The sequence below is a fragment of the Sander vitreus genome, chromosome 7, assembly GCF_031162955.1.
Source record: "Sander vitreus isolate 19-12246 chromosome 7, sanVit1, whole genome shotgun sequence".
Classification (NCBI taxonomy): Eukaryota; Metazoa; Chordata; class Actinopteri; order Perciformes; family Percidae; genus Sander; species Sander vitreus.
This window is the reverse complement of record NC_135861.1, coordinates 13,388,411-13,411,846: the sequence shown is the minus strand read 5'-3', so window position 1 is coordinate 13,411,846 and position 23,436 is coordinate 13,388,411. Positions and strand designations below refer to the sequence as shown.

General features: G+C 39.1%; 1 protein-coding gene across 3 annotated transcripts in view; it reads left to right on the top strand.

Annotated features, from left to right (window-relative positions):
* Window positions 1-2,581: 2,581 nt before the first annotated feature.
* Window positions 2,582-23,436, top strand: part of LOC144520748 (TOX high mobility group box family member 2-like) — a 74,451-nt gene continuing 53,596 nt past the window's right edge. The window contains exon 1 of one of the 3 annotated variants that reach the window (XM_078254724.1): window positions 2,582-3,191. In XM_078254724.1, the coding sequence (XP_078110850.1) occupies window positions 3,087-3,191 (105 nt within the window). In that variant the 5' untranslated portion in view covers window positions 2,582-3,086. The remainder of the gene's footprint in view (window positions 3,192-23,436) is intronic. The other 2 variants (XM_078254723.1, XM_078254725.1) reach the window with 2 other exon arrangements.

The window sequence follows — 23,436 nt, the reverse complement described above, 5'->3', positions numbered from 1 at the left end:
ACTTTGCATTGTGCTTGAGTGGTTTGCAAAATTGATCAGCAATTATGTTTATACATTGTATATACTGTATATATAGAGAGACTTGAATGACAATTGTTAAATTGATTGTGAGTGCAAATCTGTGATGTAATTGTTTATGAATGCCTTTCAGTACAAATGCAGAGGCTACAGAGACACATGTAACTACGTTGCACAGTAATTACTTAATGTTTTGAAACTGCTTTAATGATGCATAAATCAGAACATATGATGTTTTAAAAGGTTGTGATACTTTCAAAACAGAAAAGTTTGAAGTGAATGCAGAGGATGCATCCAGACGCTGCTCAAAGCAACAGGACTTTAATAATGTGAGATTGTGCTTGATTCTCAGAATAAAAGATACAATCCATGGAAAAGATGGACACAATTAACAATAAAGTGAAATAAAGATACAGAAATTTCCATTTTTATTTTTACCTCAGATCATGGCTTTAGTAAATCACAGTAATGTTTAAAGTCGGTCAGTTATCCTGGAGAAACCTCTGATGTAGTAACATAAACTGTATTTTTCTAAGGAATGTACACAGCCACTAGGATGCTATACAGCTGTAGCTGCCCATACTAGCTCGGTAGTATGAAATTAACCTCATGTGGGTGTAAAACAACCAGCGCGTGACTCTACAAAGTTCTTTATTGTAATAGTATGCCTTCATTGAATGATATCACAAACTGGATGCTTGGTTTACGGTTTTCCACTCTAACTTTGGGAAAGAGTTGTACAGCATTCACTTCTTTTCGTTTCTTCGATTTAGCTATCCAAGGTCACAGAAATATCACGTGCAGATTCTGTTTTGAGATGATTTTGGTTGAAATTAGCACAACCCTCAGCAGTTCTTTTGTCTCTCCCACGCTTTTCTCAAATCAGCCATCGTTTCTGCAGAATGAACCGAAAGCCAAATTATCTTATCTACCTTTCATCTTCCAAATTTTTTCATCTGCATCACATTTTATTTGAGATTAAAGTAGGGCTGTGTCTTTGTGCAGCACTAATTGCCATAGAGCTTCAGTAATTAAAGGACAATAAAGCCTTAGTAGTAATTAGTTTCTCTTGTTTGGTTGCTAGCCCATCAATTGTGCCTCAATAATACTGATCATTAGCATGCGCCTGGGCAGTGAGGGATGCTGGGAAAGGAGCCCTGCACACACAGCACTCCACATTCCATTCCCATGAAGCCATGGCACCGGGCCATGTGGTTAACCCTCTGTGTGCTGGGTCTATGAAAGTGGCAGGCTGTGCCTAACAGTGAAGGCCCCCACTGTAAAATAAAGGAGGTTGCACTGTAACATAATAGATCTGCTGAAATAATGACCAGCTTTTTACATTTCTGAAGGTTGGGAACATAAGAGATGCAGCAATGGGCAGATGCTACTGTCATGGTTTGTGTAAAAACAATTGTACCCTTCTCTGTGTTACATTCTCCTCTATTCAAATCCAGGTTCACCTAATGAAAGCCTGTCTGCAATACTGTTAAGGAGTGATAAAGAGGATATATCATCACTGTTTTAATGCTTAACAGATCAAATTAAATATCTTTAAACAGAACAGAACAGCATCAGGAGAATAAAGAGTATTTGTGTGCAGGCATGGGTGTATGGATTGTGCTGTAAACTGTGGCATAGTAATAACGCCAGGCAGCAGAAAATGTGCTCTGTTCTGTACTTTGCCTTGACATGATTGAAAGACAATGGTCCCATGGATAGGCTATTTCAACATCAAATGTGCATGCACATCACAGGGCAAGGGTGTCCTATCCATCACATTCAGTGAGCTGTCAGAGGCAGCTCTCAGGCTTAACTTCTATCCACACACATTTGCAACTCTATGGCAATACAAGAATAACCTCCTTGTACATATTCCAGTGTATATTTCACACACTTTTAAAATTGGTCAATGTGAGCTGCTCTGCAGTGTTGTGTGATGACATCTATAATTTGACATGTTCTTGTATTTTTTCCGCTTCTTTTAATTAAAATAACACTAAAACTTCAAATGAAAGCACTACTGGAGAAAACAACAACATTAGATTATTGGAAATGTACTTTTTAAAAATCCTAACTAACCTAAAACAGGTTAAAGTATAAAACACTGGACTTTATAAGAATGAAAATATCAGGCAGAGTTGTGTCCTTTTGCTTTAACCTATGCATATGCATTACAATAATGTGAGAGAAGTACAGAGGCCTATCCAAATGAATTTTGCGCACTGCCTTAGGCTAGGCTGCGACAGGTTTTGTATAATCCAGTGATGCATACACAACAGGTTCGAGTTGTAGTCATGCAAATGAAAAATAAAACTACATAAAAAACATGGTCGAACTACATAGAGACTCTGTGCAACCTCCTCCCATCTTCCTTGGCACAATAACCCAAATGGAAGCCTTTATGAAGCACTGATGGGAGCAGAGTGCGTTTTATAACGCACAGCCGTCCGTGCACACTACTACATTTCCAGCTAATCAGAAGCGCGCAGTTGCAGAAAGGACAGCGGTTGCCAAGGCAGCCACCAATCTCCCCTCCCCCTTCTCCCATCGTTCCTCATTCCCGTTTATTATCGGCAGAGGTCGCATGGCAGAGGGAAGTCCAACCACTTCTGTACTGGAACCAATGCAAGAATATGCACCTCCATAACAAAGCCTGTATGGAGTCCTGAGAGCAGTGAGAAAACAGAGGCTGCACATGTAGGATATGGGCTGCTGTTCAGCCGTAGAAAAAAATCTAAAAAAGAGAGGACCTAAGTTGGAGGTTTGCTTTTATTTGTTCTGGAACAACGGAATAGTTTTGCCAACACGTGTGTATCCATGAAATTTGTTCTCTCCGTTTTGAGTGAGTGAGTGTTTCGCATCCTGGTGCGGGGCTCTGGAGAGGACTGCGCATCATCAGAGTTGGTGCCGAAGTTCGGCCGCGAACGGATGTGAGGGAAGAGTGTACAGAGTAAAACTCCCCCACTTCTTTTTGTCTCTCCTGCTTCGGCGTTGTGTTTGCTGAGACAATAGTGAGTCAAAGACGCTGAAAGTGATTTCATGCCTTCAGTCTCGCACAACCTGAGATGGACGTGAGATTTTACCCTGCGCCCCCGGCAAATGTGGGTTCATGCTCCCTACCGACTGATCCAAGTTGTCTGAGCTCGTTGGACTATTACCACTCGAACAAGGTAAATAACAAACTGTGTTGCCTCGTGCATTGAAATGCTTAATATGTCACCTGTCTCTCTCTATGAGCAAATGCAGTCGGCAACATTCACGCAATGCAAACGCATGCGTTGCTATCCACGGGCGCTCACTTACCCCAAACACACAGCACACTTTCCAGAAAAAATGTCAAGTGTCAGCAAATAAAGTGCCCTGGTTTTAATTCAGTCTGCAACGAGACACAGAATTTGTATTCACTGTTACTTTAGAATGAAACCTACAATCATTCTAGTTTGCTGTTGAAAGAAAATGTGTAGGCCAACTTTTTTCCTCCAACCAACATGGTTATTATGCTATTTTCCCGGTGAAATTGTACAGTTGTGTTTCGCACAAAGCTGGCATTAAGTGTCCCAGCCGATGTGAAATACCAGAGGCTGTATAGAATCCATACTGCCCCACTCTGCTCTCTAGCTGCTCCAACAGTATCTTCCCTCTCAATGATTTCTTATAGCTTACATGGTTTTCCGCTGGGAGTTTAACGATTAAATGGATGTGTGCCAGTAATGTACTGTTAATTACTTTGTAAGGAGAAACCACAGAGTCTGACTGGTACAAGTATCACTCTTTTCTCTCTCTCTGTTTGACACCCCGCGGCTTTTGGCTTGTGACCTGCACTGACTCCTTTGCAAGTGCGCAGGTGGCATTTAAAACAGCTTTATGAATATTTTGCAGTCTGACATTTTATAAGAAAAACATAAATCATCAACCCCTTGAGAAAAACAACCAGTGCTTACTAAAAATGTAATAAATAACTGAAAGAGAAATCTCCAAATGTATTGCCATAACAGATCAAAACACCACAAAGTAAGATAAGGTCACAGCAAAACTACTAATGAGTACCAAAAACACAATATATACCCTGTGGAAATACTAGGAAAACTTTTTAAAACTGTTTAATTAAAAGAGATACAGCTTCCACTAGTGTTACCAGCATCTGAGCCATCTGCAATCACACAATTAGACTTGTTGTTGTCACTTACCATGGTTGGAATATTACAAATCAACTGGCTCTTGATGTTGACCTGCTGCTCTAGATAGAGATAAAGTTATTTGGCTTGCTTTCTCAGAGAAAGATGGCTTTTAGGTATGACAATGAGGGGAATAATACATAGTTGGGGATGTTTGTCTTTCACTGTGTGGGCAATGGAAAGTCTCTGTAACCGAACGGAACATTCCAGTTATCAACTGAAAAGATCATCTCCCAATTTAGATCTTAAAAAAATGGAGCAAAAACAATGATCTCTGCTCAGGTTTGGTAGCACGAAGCTTGTTCGAGTGCGAAAGACAGAAAAAAACAATGAGGACACAGTTTCATTTAGTGATTCACATTTGATCACAGTTGAAATAAGGTCTATACAAAACATTTACTAATAATGCAGGTTTACACCTGTGACACACAAATGGGCTCATATAATTATCTCCTCCGCACAGGCTATCTTTTTGTAGGTCAAACGAATTAGGATCATCCTCCTGGCGGATAATCTCAAGAATATTCTGATATTCACACACTGCATGGATCCTGGAAACAAAGCCACTAGATATGAAATTATATAAAATGCTATCACAAAGGAGAAAGTGATACAAACACTGATACAAAAGCGTGGCACCCCTCAAAATTACAAGTGTTCATTTGAATTATTGAAATCCCTCCACTCCCTTTGCTTAAGGGAGTGGGGGCTCTTTCCACATGAGGAGGTATAATTTGCTGTCATCACATGTGTAACACTAACTACCTTCACTAGCAATGCAAATGAGGCCTGGGAGCAGCAGGGATCACTTGGTGTCCTGTTAACACAGTGCACAGGGTCAAGTTCCTCTCCTCAAACGCTTGTCAAACTGGCTGTGGCACTAAAGAGACATCGGATTTGTTGTAGGTACTGTATCTACGGATAAGATCTGTCTGCTGCTAATCATCTCTGACAGCAAATTCTGCCCAGGTCTCTTTCTGAAGCAGTGTGGAGGAAAAAGGCTAATCATAGCATTAAGGTCAATTGGCTTGCATATTCATCATGTGGCTATTTTGGCTTGTAGCTAAATTTGTCGGTGTGTTTGTTGGCTTCTAGTTTATCTTGAGAATATTCATTTGGGATAAAATTATTGGAAAAGAGTCAAAATACTCTGAATAAAAAGGAGCTTCTGGTAAGATGGTTGCAATTTGGCAACCATGTTGAGATTTAGCACCATTGCTCCTTTCTGGCGGCTCCAGTATTCTTGTTTAAAAAAAAAGAAGAAGCAATTCATAGCCTGAAAAAACTCCTCTCTCTCCTTTAATCGCTGTGAAATTAACAGTTTTAATCTGAATCACACACATGTTTAAGTGGATAAAATGAGCATGTGCTGGTATTTTATCTTTATAATCTGTTTATTTGCAAACCTGTCTTTTGTGCCACTGACTCACTCTGGATGCTGTGCGTCGACACAAGCTTAGTTTGAGCAATTATCAAGTTTATGTTACTTCCAGAGAACACGTGCTGCTGTGCTGCTGTCATGCTTTCAGCCTTTGTCACACTGCTCATTTGGAGCTGCAGCTTGTTTCATTCATAATAGTTTATGCATGCTGCTTTTGAATGTATTCTTTTTTTTTTACCTCATTTAATGGGCTAATATTTACTGTGATCAGCAATCGCTGCATGAATCATTTCCGTTACTTTGGCAGTGTTGTCCATGATCAACAAAAACGTCTTGCGACGAGAAAATGTGAACCTTTTCCCAGCCAACGTTTGTCATTGACGGGTCCTTGAACAACATGAATCATTCTGCTTACCAAATCAGTTTGTGCTGTAATCACTGAGAAGTTCAGAACTGAAAAATAGAAAAAGGTGAAGAACGCAAAGAAAGAGATGCATAAAATGAGCAGACAAGGTACTTCAGGCGCAGATTGAGATGATTCAGAAAGAACCATAAATAACCCTGAATATTTCTACTTCAATACTTTTAATACTCACTTTATTTCACTGTGAGTGTGTGTGTGTCTCTTATTACTGTGGTGCTCTCCGACAGCGGAGGAGAAATGACACAGAATAATACCATTATAACAGCTTTGTGCTCTGATGGTAATATTAAACTGTGCCTTGTTTTAATGCTGTCTGCTGCCTCACAGACTGCAGGGTACATATACTACTCACATATACTGTGCAAATACAGTACAAATTTAAACATTATGTATTGTAGAAAGCATTGAAAGTTTAAAGATGCATTTTGTCTTACACAACATGTACAACTGTAATTGTCGTTTGTCCGGCACTTTAAGTTTGCTCTGTGAAATGGGAACACAATGTCTGCTCCTTTATTTGAATACCTTAATCAAACAGTGCTGGCTGCTGCCGCTGTTGAGGTGAGGTGCTGCATACAGTATAGCAATAGCATAGAGTGCAGAGAGAGTAGGCCCTGTGTTTATACACCCAGGCCCCACCCAGCTCATATATCCTCCCAACAACTGATATCTGCCTAGATAGGACATGACTGAAGAGCTGGCTTTGTTAGTTGGTGGTCTCCTCTGCCTCAGATAAGCTGGGCTATGATGCGCTCCATTTGAATGCCTTATCTAGGTTTTATTATTTTATTACAGGACTGGCTGGTGTATGCTGTGCAAAGGTTTGATTACTTTGCATTGACATATTTAGTCGGTTTCCATCATCATCCTTAAGTGAAACAAGCCCTTGAATAAACACAGACATATTTATTGTTTGGCTAAATGTACACAGGTTATTTTTAGTACCTCAAGTACTTAAACATTGCTGTGACACATTAACCCATCCCTGTAATGCAGGCTGTAGTATGTGTTCATGTGAGTGGTGTTGTCGCTATTAGCTAATGCAAAACTCTGTGGCATGTGACAGAGAGGCAGAAAGGGAGAATCAAAGGATGAGTAAGAGTCAAATGGGTTGAAGTAATCAGTGGCTCAGTATGGGGACAGTGTGTGTGTGTGTGTGTGTGTGTGCTAACTCTGGGTCATTCAAGCGTTTTGCTGACTACGGAATCACAATCACAATTGCTTTCATAGCCCCGTGCAGAGGAAGGCCATGCATACCACAGTAAGGGCCAGTGACACAGTGAGCAGGGGCAGAGCAAAAACATCCACTAAATCATATTCTCCCTGCCCTGACACATGGAGGAAATTTTTTAATAGGGATTCTGACCATTTGAAATCATTTCAATAAACTGGAATTGGCTCTGACATTGGCTGAGTCACAGAGCCTGCATATGGCACAAAGATTTTTTGCCTTATAATTTTTTTTCACCTAGGTGACCACACATCTGTTTTTTGTGACTTTTTTGTGGGGATTTAAAAAAAAAAATTTGTTCTGATAGATGTAGACAGACATGAATATTGATGAAAGGTAATAAGACACTTAATGCTGCAATACCACATATAGCTTTTTCACCACTTAAATGCCCCTGTGTCTCTTTGTTTAGCCTTTAAATGCAGTGTTTGATGTAGGTTATGAGAGTGACAGTATGAATGTATGTGTGTGGTGGTGGCAGTGGTGGGGGCTACCCATGTGCTAATTATTGGCCCTGGCAGTGCTAAACTACTTCCTCGTTGGTGGGTACCAGTGCATCCCCCTCAGCGTCTGTTACCATAATTAAGACCAGCCGCCCCACTGTAGTGTGCTTACATTAGTCAGCCATTAGTCAGCCCGGGCCTTCCCATGGGGCAGTGCGATGGCATTCTCATTCTTACTGCAGAAGAAGAAAGAAAAAGAAACTGCACCAGCACCTGCTGCAGAGTAGGCCCCTGGGTGTTTAGTTAAATGTTGATTATGTTTGTAAATGGATGACAGCATGGTAAAATTGATGTGCAAATAATGCAGCACTATGTATCTATCTATCTATCTATCTATCTATCTATCTATCTATCTATCTATCTATCTATCTATCTAGTCTAGGCTGTGGTTTGAGGTTTGTCATCTATTGTAATAATTAAGCATGCATTGTTGTAGCTGTATTTCTGTTTTTCTAGTGGTTTAACCTCAGTTGCCCTGACAAGATGATTGGAGCTTTGAGCTTCCCCATTATGTGTTTTTAATACATTTTAATTTATGGGGTAACTTACAAGTAACTCCAATTTTATTTTGTTAAACAACAGAAAACCCAGAGAGGACAATTGGAAAGTTACAATATACATATACCACAGATATTGTACTGTAAGTGTTTCAGTGCTGACCGTAAACACGTGTTGACAAATAGGAAGGAGTATACTTTAAGAGAGTATATAGTCCATGTATAAATTATGATAAAAAAATATTTCTCTGTTTTGTATAATTGAAAATAAAAAATGTGTCATTGATAAAAGTCATTAGAATAAATAATAATCACAGCCCTATATAAATACAGCATGCCTACTGTAGGCCGACTGTATGTAATCACATATGTATGAATATATGTATGTATGTGTGTATGTATTCACATATGTACTGTATGTATGTATGTATGTATGCACTGTGTGTACAGTATGTATGTATTGTGCTGTATGTACTGTATGTATGTATGTATGCACATATCTACTGTGTGTACAGTATGTACCGTGCTGTATGTACTGTATGTATGCATGGAAGAGGCTGGAAGCTGGACAAACATTCCCAGTTGTCCCAGCTTCCTGAGGTATTTCCTGTGCAAACACCATGGGCCATGGTATAAGCTCCTTGCCAGGGATTTAAGGCTCTTTCCCTCACTTGTTTTCACTGAATATCCTTAACAAATATTATCAGCCTGGTGTCAATGCCATGTTTGCACTTCGGCCTGAAGGTACAGAGCCCAGAGTTCAACTTATGGTCCACTAACACATAAACAGTGCATGTAAAGTAGAATGATATGAAAGCTCCCAGAGAGAAAAGTTTAAATATAGAGTAGTTTTATGACTGTGCCTCATGTAGATCAATCTTATTCTCTTGGGAGATAGATGATCAATCAGATTACTTTTTTAGGTTGCCATTAACTGGCAGATCTTTGACTTCTAACCTGAGCACTGATGTCTTTCATTAATTCACTGACATGCATTGATTTGGACTGTGAGAGGTTTCCACTTGAGGAAGACAGGGTTGATAAATCTATATGATCCTGAATTTGCAGTCTTTCCTCTTTCCCCAGTTGTGACTGTCTCGCCTTGTCCCTTGTCTGTCAGGAGCATGTGTTTATTATGTGTGACATATTTAGCAGGCAGATATAATTGCCTGTGCAAGGCTGTAATCGTCTGCGTCCAATTCAGTCAGCAGAGACTGCGGGAGCCCACAGAGCCACCGAGGTAATCAAACTCATTCTTCCTCTTTGAGCGCTAATGATGAGCTCCATGATCGTTTAAAATGGGCCAAGAGAAAAGTGTGACAGAAATTACAGTGGTAATTCTATGGTTTTAGTTCTTGCAATGCTATTATCTTTGGTTTAAGACATGGGAATCACCTAAAACAGAGAGAAATTGAGAAGTTGCTGTAGAGTTATAGAAAGAAAAAAACATATAGATGTTGCTAAAGAAAAAGTGAGATAGAGATGTTAGAGGAGACTTGTGGGTTGAGAAAAGGGAGGGAAAGCGAGAGAAAGAGGCCCTCTTTTTGTGTTGTCGAAATATTTAGTCTCAAGCTGGCCACGAGCCATGCCGATGAGTGATGTCGCTAAAAAAAACAAACAGAAGAAAGAAAAATAGAATTTTGGAAATTATGACATACGGTTCATACGGTCAATGGTGTTCTGCTATCGAGGACTCCGTCTTTCTCTTAACTACAGCAGGCTTCAACAAACTTATAGCAGCTCTGTATGGTTAACACAGGAAAGGGAAACTTTTTATAGAATTGTTAATAACACAGTAGACAGTAGTGAAAAACCATAGCCTAAAGCAGCACTTACTGGCACAACCCACATGAACCAAGCAAGTATATGTGTATATGTGTGCATATGCATGCTTTGGTGTGGGTTGCTGGCACCTTAGCAGTGGTGGAAGAAGTATTCAGATCCTTTACTTCAGTAAAAGTAGCAGTTCCACACTGTAGAAAACTCTTTTCCAAGTAAAGTAGCTTAGCTTGTGTGTGTGTGTGTGTGTGTGTGTGTGTGTGTGTGTTTTTGTGTGTGTGTGTGTGTGTGTGTGTGTGTGTGTGTGTGTGTGTGTGTGTGTGTGTGTGTGTGTGTGTGTGTGTGTGTGTGTGTGTGTGTGTGTGTGAGTGTGTGTGTGTGTGTGTGTGTATACAATGAAGGTGTATGGAAATTTGCAATGAAAAATGACATACACAAATTACACAGCAACATGTTTTTGAAAATCTGGACTATTTTTAGAAGAAAGTAGCGCCAGTGATCCAATAATCTAAAGGTCTGTAGTAAAGAGATGTTGTTGTGTTATTTTAAAATGCTGTGTGCACCACAAATGCAATGCATTTACAGTCACCTCTGTTTTATTGTGGTGTCAGCATAAATCTCAGAGATGATAATCTTAAAACCTGTTTAAATAAAACCCATACTATCTGCATGGGTAAGTAAGAAAATATACCTTTAATCTTAATTTTGTTACCCAGAGAATGCAAGTACCATGTTGGGCTTTTGTACTGTTTGTAGGGCTGCAACTAATGATTTAGTTTGGTCCAAAAATGTCAAGACAATTCTTATAAATATCCATGGCAATTTTCTAAAATGCTTAGTGACGTCATCTCATTTCTTTTTTGTGTCCCATCAACAGTCCAAATCACAACAATAATCAGTTTACTATCACATGAAAAAAAGAAAAGCAGCAAACTGTACCTATTGCCGCAGTTAAACAACAACATGTACAGTTAGGCCAGTTACTTAGCAAAGGCATCAGGAATGTCATAACCAGGAACAAATGTTTGCGGCAGCCGGACAGGGAAAGGGAGTGAAAACTGAGAGATGGTCATGTTTTATTAAGCCTGATAATGCAGCCTAATCTGTGGTTCGGGTTACTTTGTGGGTAATTAGAGATCATGTCGTATGCCTGGCCTGCTGAAAATTTGCACCCCCGCCCTAATCCTCTCCTATCCGCCACCTCCCTTCTTCTCTCTCTTCATTCTCTCCCTCACTTACAAAAAAAACCCAACATGCTTCCAAATGAGCTGGCTTCCTGTCAGGAAAGTGAACAAATAAACAAACATGGCAGCCATACTTCAGGTAGATAGTCATCAGAAAGTGTATACCTTGCTGTAAGATACTTGGAAATGTGCTTATGTGCTTAGAATTCAATTAGAGGAAGATGACAGTGGAGCACTTTGTGGTTTGCTTTGTGGAACTTGTTAGATGAATGACTAATGCCTCCTGGCAAGTGCCCCAGGTTTACTATTACCAAAACAATGGCACTTGATACAGAGCACCGTAGCCTTGGTTTTCACACAGACAGGAGCTCCGGCTGCTCCTAAATGCTGACTGCCCATTCATGCAACATCCACCGAACACAGCGACCCACACAAAGGAAATTCTCAACTGACACGGTGACTTGTTGGAAGAAAAAAAAACAGCTTCTTTCATCACTCATTGTCCCCAATTTTTCCATTGTTAAAAACTGAGAAAAATGTCCCTTTATCTTTATCTAGATTTGGATATCACCAAGTGCAAAACAGTAGGCATGTTTACATACGCAGTTATATAATTACTCGGATTATGACAGCAACTCCATTAAAATGTCTAAAATAATGATGCAATCTGGTACAGTTTCAGAGCAAAAGCATCAGCCACCTCCCACCATAAACTCGAGAAACTATACGGCTGCAAAGACTGGATGAAATGCAGTTTAAATTCTAACTCACTGAGTTGAATGCAGTGTTTCCCCTACAATCTTTGTCACACCTGGTGGTTTGAGCTAAAAATCCCCTGTACATGAAAGAAGACATGTAAGCAATAATACAACCAACCATATAGAAACAGTATGCATTTATCTCCTCTGCATCTTAGTGTCACTCATAAAACCTCATCCTACAGTATGCACTATATGAGTCATTGAATCTTAACACTATGAGTACACAGTATTGTCAGACACCTGCCACAAATAATAAACAGTACTGTGACATTGGACTCACAAACCTCATCACGGCCTCCAGAGCCACCAGAGGTCTTATGAATTATCATTTATTTAGGTACAGAGGAGATTAAGGCATAGTAATTCATAGGGATATGTGTTCATATTGCTGTCATGAAGGAAACAAGCTTTCAAACCGCTCATATACCATCAGGCATCACATTTGCATAGAAATGTAGCAAAATGCAAAACTGAGTTATATTCAAAGCATTCAAGTTAGAGCTGGGAGATATAGCAAATTAAGAGTAGCCCTCCTTTCCTGGTACAGAGTCATTTCACAATTACATTTTCCTTTTTTGTGTCTGCAAAATAAACAAGTGCAAACTAAGTGAGTAGTCAGTTTTGGCTAAAAAAAATAGATTTTTGGGCGCTTGGATAGCTCAGTTGGTAGAGTGTACGCCCATATATAGAGGTGTCCTCCTCGATGCAGCGGGCCTGGGTTCGACTGCGACCTGTGGCCCTTTGCTGCATGTCATTCCCCATCTCTCTTCCCTTTCATTTCTTCAGCTGTCCTGTCAATAAAGGCCTAAAAATGCCCAAAACAAATTTGATAAAACTTAAAACTACTTAAAAGTCAAATGTAAAAAAAACTCCTGCCAACAAAGCATATCAAATGTTTGTAGAGGTAACAGAAAACCAAACAAAGTAAACAAGTGCATGTGTAAACAAGTGTATTTCTCTATACAATAAGAAATAACTTATAATATTTTTGCTTTTTAATCTAAATACCTTCATGTATTCCTGCTAATATTGCAAAAAATCCACATAACAATGACTGCACATTTGGATTATTGTGTAGGAATTTTCTTCACATCTGTCTATATGCGTTACATTAACACACATCTTTTTGGACTATTATCTCTGTACATTGCATATTTTTTTATTCTTAATACTGTGAACCTTTGCACATCCCCTAGAATATATTCTTTATATATATATATTATATTTTAAACAGCTACACTGTACATGTTTGAAAAAATGTACATAGCATTTGTTATGTTTTCTTATTGTATTTTATTGTTTTTTATTATATATTATTGTTTATTGTCTATGCACCAATACAACAAAGCAAATTTCTTGTATTAAAAAACCTACTTCGCAATAACAGGATTCTGATTCTGAATATGTGATAGTCATTATTTCACATTGATGAAACTGTGTACAAACTGTAACCACAAACATGAGACATCATTGTGGGCCAATAGTTGCAATGATTGGATGGAGGTGATAACACAACAATCCCAAGTTGCCCAATTAGAACTGCACAAGTTTCAAACAAATTGTGAACACTGCATGACTACTCACACAAACACAAATACACACACACTACATACCATATAGCTTTAAGGCATTTAATTTTCTCTCCCCATATGACAACATCACAATATAATGGGACACGGTGTCACGTGACAAGAACAAGTCCATGGAGCGATCAAATCGTTCCCTCTGTCTCTCTCTAGCTTGAAGGGCAGAACGGTCAGTCGTTACATCAACTACAGTTGGTTCAATTACAGAAAAATGTGCTTTGTGTCCTTGTCATAAGCAGAGTGATGAACCACCAGAGGATTTTGATAAAATACCTTGCTTTCTGTGCTCACTCTGTCCATGGAAACAAACTATAGTGAGGCTAAGATACTTCATTCAGGTTTGATGCTAAATTGAAGTTATTGGTCCACATGTATTTGCAGCTTAAATGGCTACATGGGGCTGCACTATAAAAGAGAGTCCCATCCTGACCAGTAGAGATGCCATAGAGTTGGAATATTTGCACCTCTCAATCTGTAAGAAGGGACAAACCAAAACTGAAGGAGACAGTTTCCCAAACAAGGAAACCATTAGCCTTTCTCATCCCATTTGGTATCCTTTGGTAGAAAGGATCACAGACCAGCAGGGTTAGACTAACATTTCGCGTGTAGTTTATAATAGTTCAGTAAAGTTAAAGTTACTTCTTAAACCCATTAAGAACAAGCAGCATCTTTAATATCACATACACCTTCTCACAGCCACACTTTATTAACCCACTTCTGTCTGACTTGATTTTTCCATTATACAGTAGCAGATAATTCTTCATTTCACTTTGTTGTGGCTGACCCTCACTCCAGGTGTTTGCTGTGTGCTCCAGCACAGTACAATCGCACAGTTTTCAGATGAGCCTGTAATTAAGTCATCTTGGAGCCTTGAGAGTGCAACTATAGCGCACTGAGCTGAGACCAATCTGCCACTAATTGTCCCGACTTCTAATTTCTAATGGAATAAGAGCTAGAGTGAATGCAGCTTAATGAGATGCAGTTACTGTGTATGTGTGTGTTCTTTTATCTGTTTACTGTAACCGCTATTGGCCCTGGTGAATAGAGAAACAAGAGTGAGTAAAGCAAGAACTTCCATTTTGATTTTGTTCCCTCATTTTTGTTTATTCTACAAAGCACTCAGGATGTCTCTGTCTTTCCAAACTGTAAATGTACACACACTAAATGGTAAATGTACCCTAAAATAAGTACCATAATTGATTGTACATCGACAACAGAGTCAAAACATGCCGTTAGCGATGCATACTACTTATAATACAAACTGGGGGCACCCTCTCTTAATAATTGGTGACAGTGGAGAGACATTTCCAAAAGTGAGAAGTGCTTTTGCCCTTGGCACTCAATGCTGTCCTATTGCTCAGACAGCATGCTGTAGACTGGAACTGGAAATGTTGTTTACATAGCCTTGGGAGTGTTTGTGTCATTATTTAGATTCCAGGCATTTCAACATCCAAATAAATCAGTTTAGACTTCTGAGGACAAGTAAACCCTTCAAAAGAAGAGATGGGCCAGCTGTGTTTAAAATCTGTAAGGTAGTTTTATCTTGAGCAATTTAGTTTTCAATTATTATAACCAAAGGAATTGGCTGGGGTCAAAGTTCACAGAGCATATATGCTTTTTTAGTATATTGACAATAGGGATGTTTATCTTTTATTTACGGTTAGATATTGCCTTTGCCATGTTGGGCCAGGTCCATTTTGAGTATTATTGCACTACATTAGGACTGACTTACACAAGCAACAACTTTGGCAGCAAAAATGTAAAAAACAAAACAAAAACAAAAACAACAGCTACATGAGCACCCCTGAAGACACATGAACACTTTGGTGACTTCACTGTAATTTTTCTACCTTATCGCTTTTGAGTGTAGTTTGCTTTTGCAGTCGACTCAAGGCCCTTCCTCTTATTGTTTCAATATGTCAGAGCATTGTTTGAATGAGGTCACCCATTACCGATCTGGCCTGGGGCCAGCTTGACTTCAGCTGATTTAATTGAATCTACGACATGAGTCAAATTCAAACAAGCAGAGACTGCTTTGCAATGACAGCCTCATTACTCCACATTAAGAACTCATTTCACAATGCATTGTGACTTTGGGCTTGACAAATGGTGAAAAGGGATGAAATAATATAAGTGAGTACATTTTGGAAGGGTACTCTTGAAATGCTCTGGCTGACAATACTCCAGTGCTGTACATATATTATAGGAAAGCCCAAAAAAAGATCTTCCTACTATTTTGTATAAGTTAATGTGAATGCCTTTTGGGTTAGAGTGTTGCCATGTTTGCCATCTGCAGTAATGGAATGACATTCAATGCCATTTTCCCTTTTAAATGGGATTTTTGTCAAAGTGTTATGAATTCAACCTGCCTTGTCACTCAAGCCACAAACAGTGCTGAGAGAGGAGAAAATATGCGAAGGAAACCTTTCACTGCAGATTTTACTGTTAGCTGTGAGCAGACCAAATAATGACGCCTTTATCACGTCGACGGAACAACAAACAAAGATGGCTTTCTTGTGACATACCACAAGGCGTGATATCAGGCATTATAATGAAATACATTATGTATATAACACATACGCAACATTCATAGCATCTCAGCTGTGTGCTAGCTGCATTTCAGCATTTCATCAGCTCCAACCTCGACTAAATTTCTCAATTAAGCACGCATTCTTTGAGAGCCACTGGCAGCATGGCCAGAGCTTGCGGGGGGAAAAAAACGTACAGCAGGCTCAACGTGCCAGGGCCTCCCTTCACAATAGGGAAGGAAATGTTGAGACTGCGAGGGCTGCGGAGTGGAGATATGGCAGTGTTTGCTAAGGGCTAGGTATCGGGCACAAAAACAAACATGGCCGCCCTTAATGAGCCTGTTTGCCTGCCAAAGGTAAAGACAGCTGTTGTCTCTCGCCACAATGGAGCAGGCCTCAGTGCTACGGAGCACAGAGGAGCACTCTGCGTCCCCATAGTAACGCTCACCTTGTGTGTACTCAATAGGGAACTTATTAAGTCCTCTTTACAGATAATTACTGAGTAAAATGTAAATTGTGAGGCCATACGACACTTTCATAAGGTCCAACTGTGCAATAAAAAGGTTTATTAAGTAAGTATTGTCTTGTGAATGCTAAAAGTGATGTAATTGGACTGTTTGAGGGGTCATGCTTGTCTTTTTTGCATCTGTCTTTTGGCACTGGAGATAAATCTCTCAAAAATCTCTTCCGGTAAATAAAAAGTTGCTTCTCAAAAGGACTCTAATGCATGGGGATATAGGCAAAGTGGGGGGTACTGAAACCTGGAAAAGCATATTTCTCCTGTATGAGAAAATTAATACATTCGAGCTGTGCCTGTCCGACTGAATCAGCACTGACAGCTTGCTGCACTCCACAGCTAATTTTAGAGTTAAGAATGAGTGAGATGACTGTACAAGCATTTTGTTGAGTGGAGAGCAGCCAGTAAGAAACTGCAAACATTAAAGGTCCAACTGTCAATTGCATCAGGGCGGCTTCTGTTGAAACAAAGTCCTCCCAGCCCCCACTGCTTTCCTGCCATTGTTAACAGTACATTTTGAGTTATTGAAGGCATGGCATTTTTCTTTCCATTATTTTACTGGCTTCTGACAAAAGGACTGACAATGTCACAGATATAGTTTTATATTGTATGAATGAGTATGCTAAGGACTTATTTTTTTAGTCAGACAAGCCTGTTTGTTACATATGAAATTAACAGAGCATAGACAATAACTGAGAAATATCTCACTTGATTATAAAAAGAAAACACACGTATGAAGACATTTACTTTCGATGAAAGAAAAGTGTTTGCTATTCAGTCCATCCTGACATGATTTTGAGTGTTAAAAAGCATGATTGAAGACATTTGGATCATACAAGGATTGCTTTTACTCTCAGTGTTTGATTGGTTAAGATTGACTTTGCTACTTAAGTTAAAGTTAACTTTGATATTGCAACAATGAAAGACTGGAAATCATGCTCTTGAATTACTGTAGGTGTTAACTATTCCACAAAACTAATGCAGGTCTTAGATTATGTTTGAAGATGATGGGAATCTTATTCATACTAAAAATGATGTATCCCTTTTACCTAATTTTTGACAGCATTCATTGTACACTTTTTTATTATCTTGTGAAAAAAAACTTTACAACATTACAATTAGATTGCGGTTGTCAGATGACTGTCGTTGTGGTGCTGTAAAAGCTCAATGCACATTTCCTGTTTGACTACGTATTTAAACAAAATGCCACATAACTTAACCACTGCAGTATTGTGACTGGGTTCAAAATGCCTCTGACCACATGTTTGACAACAAAGGTCATGGCACATGGTGACTAGTGATATGACTGGATGGCATTCTCTTTCCTACATCTTTGCATTAACATCACACATTGCATGTGACTGCTCCTCTTTGGTAATGCTGCTGAGGTAGCAATCTAGGGGTACAATTGGTGTTTTCTGCTGTGCAAGGAAGCAATAGGATGTAGAACATGTTTTTGCCTTCTTTGGCAAGGTGTGACCCTACATGATAATGGAATTAATTATATCATGACAATAGATACACAGTCCAGGAATAGATGTGCAAAATGGAGTTTTATGTATACAAAGATTTCTCGGAGGCAGAAATTGTGTTAAACCTTATTGGGTGGAGCTAAGGAACCACTCAGACCTGGTGAAGTAATAATGCTTTATGTTAACTGGAAAAAGTGCAACTCCAGCTATATTAATCTTTCCAGGTTAGGTGTTAGCTTATCTGACTGCCCGCTAAGCTTCTTAAGTCAGAAATGCCATGTTGATATATAGATTTCTAATGCTAGAACTGTACTGTTTTTTTAAATTTAGATTTAGATTTAGTTATATACAGTAACAACAGAAGCTTGATTGCACCTATACATTGAAACTATGGCCTTCATAGCTGCTCTGCCTCTAAGAAATGCCAGTATTACTAAGCCTACAACAATCTCTAATTAATGAACCATTATGAGAAACGTTATTTTTGCAGCTCTCTGCATTGTTACGACTAGGTCTACTATTTTCACCAACAACATCATCATCTTTTTGTCAGCAACGTTTGGCTTGCTGCATGTTTCCCAGGCTGTAATCTGTTAGCACATGCCCTATTTGTTTGCAGCAGTGTCTTTCAATTAAACAGCAGGGCAAGTTTCTTCAGAGATCTTGTTTTTGAGTGACTCCCCAGAGAGGGAGCAGAGGAAATGGCAAAACACATCAGACACATTCGTCTTCTCTGCTTAGTTACCTTGCAGGGGGAAGATGGTGATACCCATTTCCTCCGTCTAATGTGTTTGCTTTACACCCTATGCCAAGTGTCAACATGCAGCTTCTTGACAGTCATTTTTCATTTGGAGCAAGTAGCTAGGCTGAATAAGCCAAGGCATATCACTGCTTTTGCTTTTCCCCTTCTTTTATCAGCCAGTTTCTGTTTTTAAGGTGGCAAACTTCTAACATGTTTAGGGTTAAAAGTGCACTAGTCAGAGATTATTAGTTAATAGCCTTGGCTTGTTGTTGATTGAGAATAAAAAGCCAATTATCATAATAGGATATGGGACATAATGACAGAATTAAATGAGTGTGACAGACACACAATAAGCCTGCTCTGTCATCGCCTTCGCCCAGCTCCCTTATTAGAATTAATCCAGCCTAATTAAAAATGCAAATGGCTCAAAGTCATTGACAGAGTTTACATGTTTTTATAACATTTAACTGATTTAATTACATGGAAAATGAAATGGTGGGATGTGCGACTGAATTTTTTTTTTCCACTGTCACCCTCCTGCCGGTTGCCACAGAGAAATTAATATTCTCTCATGCCAGGAAGAGAAGGTAATGAGATTAGTTCTCTCCCTCTCTCTGTTTCTCTCTTCATCTCTACCGCTGATGGTTTGGTTCATCGAACCAAGAAGAGCTGTTTTATTGTTATCACTGAAAATATTTTATCTTGGTCTCAAAAGCACCTACTGTATTGTGTGGGCTGAGAGCTTCACAACATTTAAGGAGTTTCCTCCTATGGTGTATCATTTTAAAAGACCACTATATGATTTATAGGTTGGCCAAAACAATGTTCTGATTCTTCCTGGTGTTGTTTTTCATACTCAAACGGCCATGTACAGGAAGGATCAGAGGTCTTAACAGACAGATTTAATTGTCTAAAGGTAAAGACATGCTGTATAGCCTGCAGCAAGTTGTGAATATACAAGACGTGCTTTGACATTTTTCAGTTTAACTCCAGGAAGGTGTTACTCCCTTGACAGAAATTTGTCACATTACATGAAAAGCAAAGCAAACATTTGAACTTGAATTTCTGCAAGATTAAATCGTTTGCAGAAGCAAAACATGATAACATTTTGTTGTGCATCGTGCTGCAAGCTCAGTATAAAAAGGTGTCCCCTTAAATCCGTCATCTCTTTTTATACACTCACACAGTATATTGCACACAATGACCTGTTTGAGTGAGACCAGCCAGTTCCTGTTTTCAGACTTCATGTCAGTAAAGGTTTCAGACTATATTCAGACTGTGGAGTGCACCATGTACTGTGAGCTTGTTAAAAGTGCAGATGGATAGTTTTGCTTACTTGAAACATGCTTGGTGTTTTTGCACCTTTCAGCCATGGTCGTAAAAACCTGCTAGCATGCGATGGACATCCTGTGGGGGAGGAAATTGATTTTGCTGGGTTTGTTTGTTCTAGACCAACAGGCGTCATGCATTGTTTGGTTATTTTCTTTATTTCTTTACATTTCAGCCTTATTGTTTTATTGGTATATTAAAAATATTGTATGGCTGTTATGACTTTACAGCTTTTTCAAAATAGTTTTATTTAAGCCAGTGTGATGTTTTCCCCAATCATAAACGGTCTACAACATGCAAGATAAGGCATTTGGAAGTTAAATTTGATTCATGTGAATGGGCCAGATTTTCTGTTTTGATCTTGATGTACTGTGTCTATGCCTCTGTTACACCATTTCCCACCCACCTAGCACCTAGCCTTACATCATTATCAGCAATGCAGTTATTCAATGTGTAATACAGAGATGTCAACGTCAAGCTACAAAGAGGTTTGAGATTGTGAACACGGTGTTAAAAAAAAAGCTTTTATTTAAAGACCATTTATTTTGCAGAAGGAAAAAGACATACAGATATAAAACTTTGTGTTGACAGGACAGGATCAATTCCAACTGTGTGTCCGTACATCAACTCAATGTGTTGAAATGGAAAGTATGCTATCGATCTGTGTGCATTAGTGTTCTACAGTAACATAAGCAATGAGTGGCAGAACAAAAGAGGCACTGTGCGTCAAGCTGGAGAGGAGGTGCAGTACAAAGAGGACAGTCAACTTCATGCAGTCTTTTGGCATTTCAGTGTTTATCATTTTAAGCCAACTTATATTTGTCTTTCATGAAATAATTTTACTGTCATATACATCTGGAACTGATTTGGGATAATTCTAAATATATAGGCCTATTATACTGTTTTGCCCTGCAGAAAGAGGTTATTAAAGTATATTGTCGTGCTGCAAAAAATATGATACAGCTTGACATTGAAAAGCTAAGAAAGCAACTGAAGCCAGCTTTAAGGTCAGGCAACAGAGTTACATCTTAGAAATCAAGTCGCTCATTTATATCTCCACGAGCTGCTCTCACACACAACTGGATCGTCATATGAGGCTGGAAAGCATACATCCTGCGCTGATATTCCTCCTCTTCTAACTCATAATCTCCCTCAAGGGACAAAACACAATTACTCCATTGTGCCACACAGTACAATATATCAAATTCTGCACATTTCAGCTAGAGAAAAGATGCAGTGTTGTGTTGGGGCATATGGCATCATGATAAATATGCTTTAGTGGAGGGGGGTGGGGGGTGTGGTTCACTGTCAGGGCACAAATTGAATGAACTTCCGCGCAGTAATTGGATTAGTGAATTGTAAACAAAGGGTTATTTCTGTAAATATCCTAATCTCAGGGACCTAGATTAAAGGCAATTACAATACAATACTTTAACCCAATATTTCTGTGTAGTATGTTAACATATCTTACATACTATGTAGAGGAAGATGTAAAAAGCAAAATAAACATGTCAAGGCCACACTACCTAAGATATGGAGACAAAGATCTTGACCACATCTGAGAGGGAGACATTTAGACAGACAGGGAGACAAGGTCTTTTCAGTAACTGCACTGTTTAACCATACCTACACACTGATGACAGGAAACGTGGTGGTGACAAAGAATACCCTGAGATGCCACACGGAGAGGTAAAAATAGGCCATTTGGCACGAGAGTCAGAAAGCGAGGGAGTAGAGAAAAAACAGGGGAAAGATTTTGCACAGTGTCTTCTTGTAGGGACTTTCTTCTGCAGGCCCAAGATAAGAAACTATACTCTTTAATGTTGGCAAGTTGTTAGATCAATCTTATTTTCGCTTGTTCGTTTTCTGACAGAGAGGCGCTGCAGAAGAAAAAAACTCCCCCCACTAGTTAATCAACAAAGGAACTATGAATACCTTCCTCTTTTGAGAGTTTACAGTATGCACCTCCTACACCTTCACAGTTAGAAAAGCTGCCCACTTTGCCCATTACCACCTTAAATGTGTTACACATCTCACGTCTCAACAGTGCCAGTAATATCCCCTCTTAATTTTGACCAAGGAAAAACCCACATTTCAAAGGTGATCACAGCTTGTCTAAACCAGTCTCTCAGTGCCGGTTAAGATCATGCTTCTTCTTGTGTCAAACACTATAGGCTCCCTATAGCAGACTGCTTTATGAATGGATACCTGAAAAGACTTCCTGAACCCAAAGATGCTTTAACATGACTGTAAAGTGAAAGTTGTCACGTTCATTTTCACCAAACTTCAGCTTTAGATATGTTGAATAAATAAAAATAACATTACAATAATAACTACCACTATTACTATGACATGAAAAAACAACAATCCTATACTTCCAAACTGGGCGTCAAGGATGTATCTGATGGGTCAGAAAGTTATAACAAAGAAAAAAAAGAACATTGTTCAGTTAAAGAGATGAAGATTCATTGCTTTTTTTCTCATGAATGAAAGGATAGGTTCACATTTTTTCAAATCTGTCTGAATGAAAAATCAGGTAGCCAAATGAATATTGACACTAGGAATGTTAATAATTAACTGTTTAATGGTAGAAAACTGTTAAAAACAATATTATAAAAAAAAAATGTTTTTCAAGTATTAAAAAACAGTTTTGCATGGTAAAAGAAAAATAAGCTACAATCTATTTCTTAACTGCTAGTTAACTTGCTAATCCTTATTTTGCACTAACAAGTCACGTTTTAAGGTCTTTTTTTCTGCTAAGTTTGTAGCTCTCTGCTTGATAGTGCTCTCTGCGTAGAGCAAGGGTCAGCAACCTAAGGCACGCGTGCCACCATCGGCACAGGGTAACTTAAGCAATGGCACACTAGCAACAAGTGTGCAAGATAGTTTTTTGGAAATGTTGAAGTGTCCTCTCATCCGCTACCAAATGACCTCTTCAGCCATTGGTAGAAGCACAGCCTGTTGTTTACGGTAGTTTGATTGACTTTTCCCCCATCCACATTCCGCGAAGACTCGTCCTACTCCTAGACCTGCTTTTGGTTGGTTAGTACTTGTTGCCTTATTCACAGAATGTGGTGCGAAGGAACAAAAATCTGCCTGAGCAGGCCCAATGTCCTCAGACATATGCAGCCTGTGACAGGCAGACTCTGCTTTATATAAAGGGGTTACAAAACAAAAAGTTTGAGAAAACTGATATGCAAGCCCTTATATATAATGATTGTGTACAGAACTACTGGTTTTGTGTGAACAGAGATGACCCAGTATGTACCCATCTGGTTCAAATAGTCAAGTAACTCATGTTCAGTA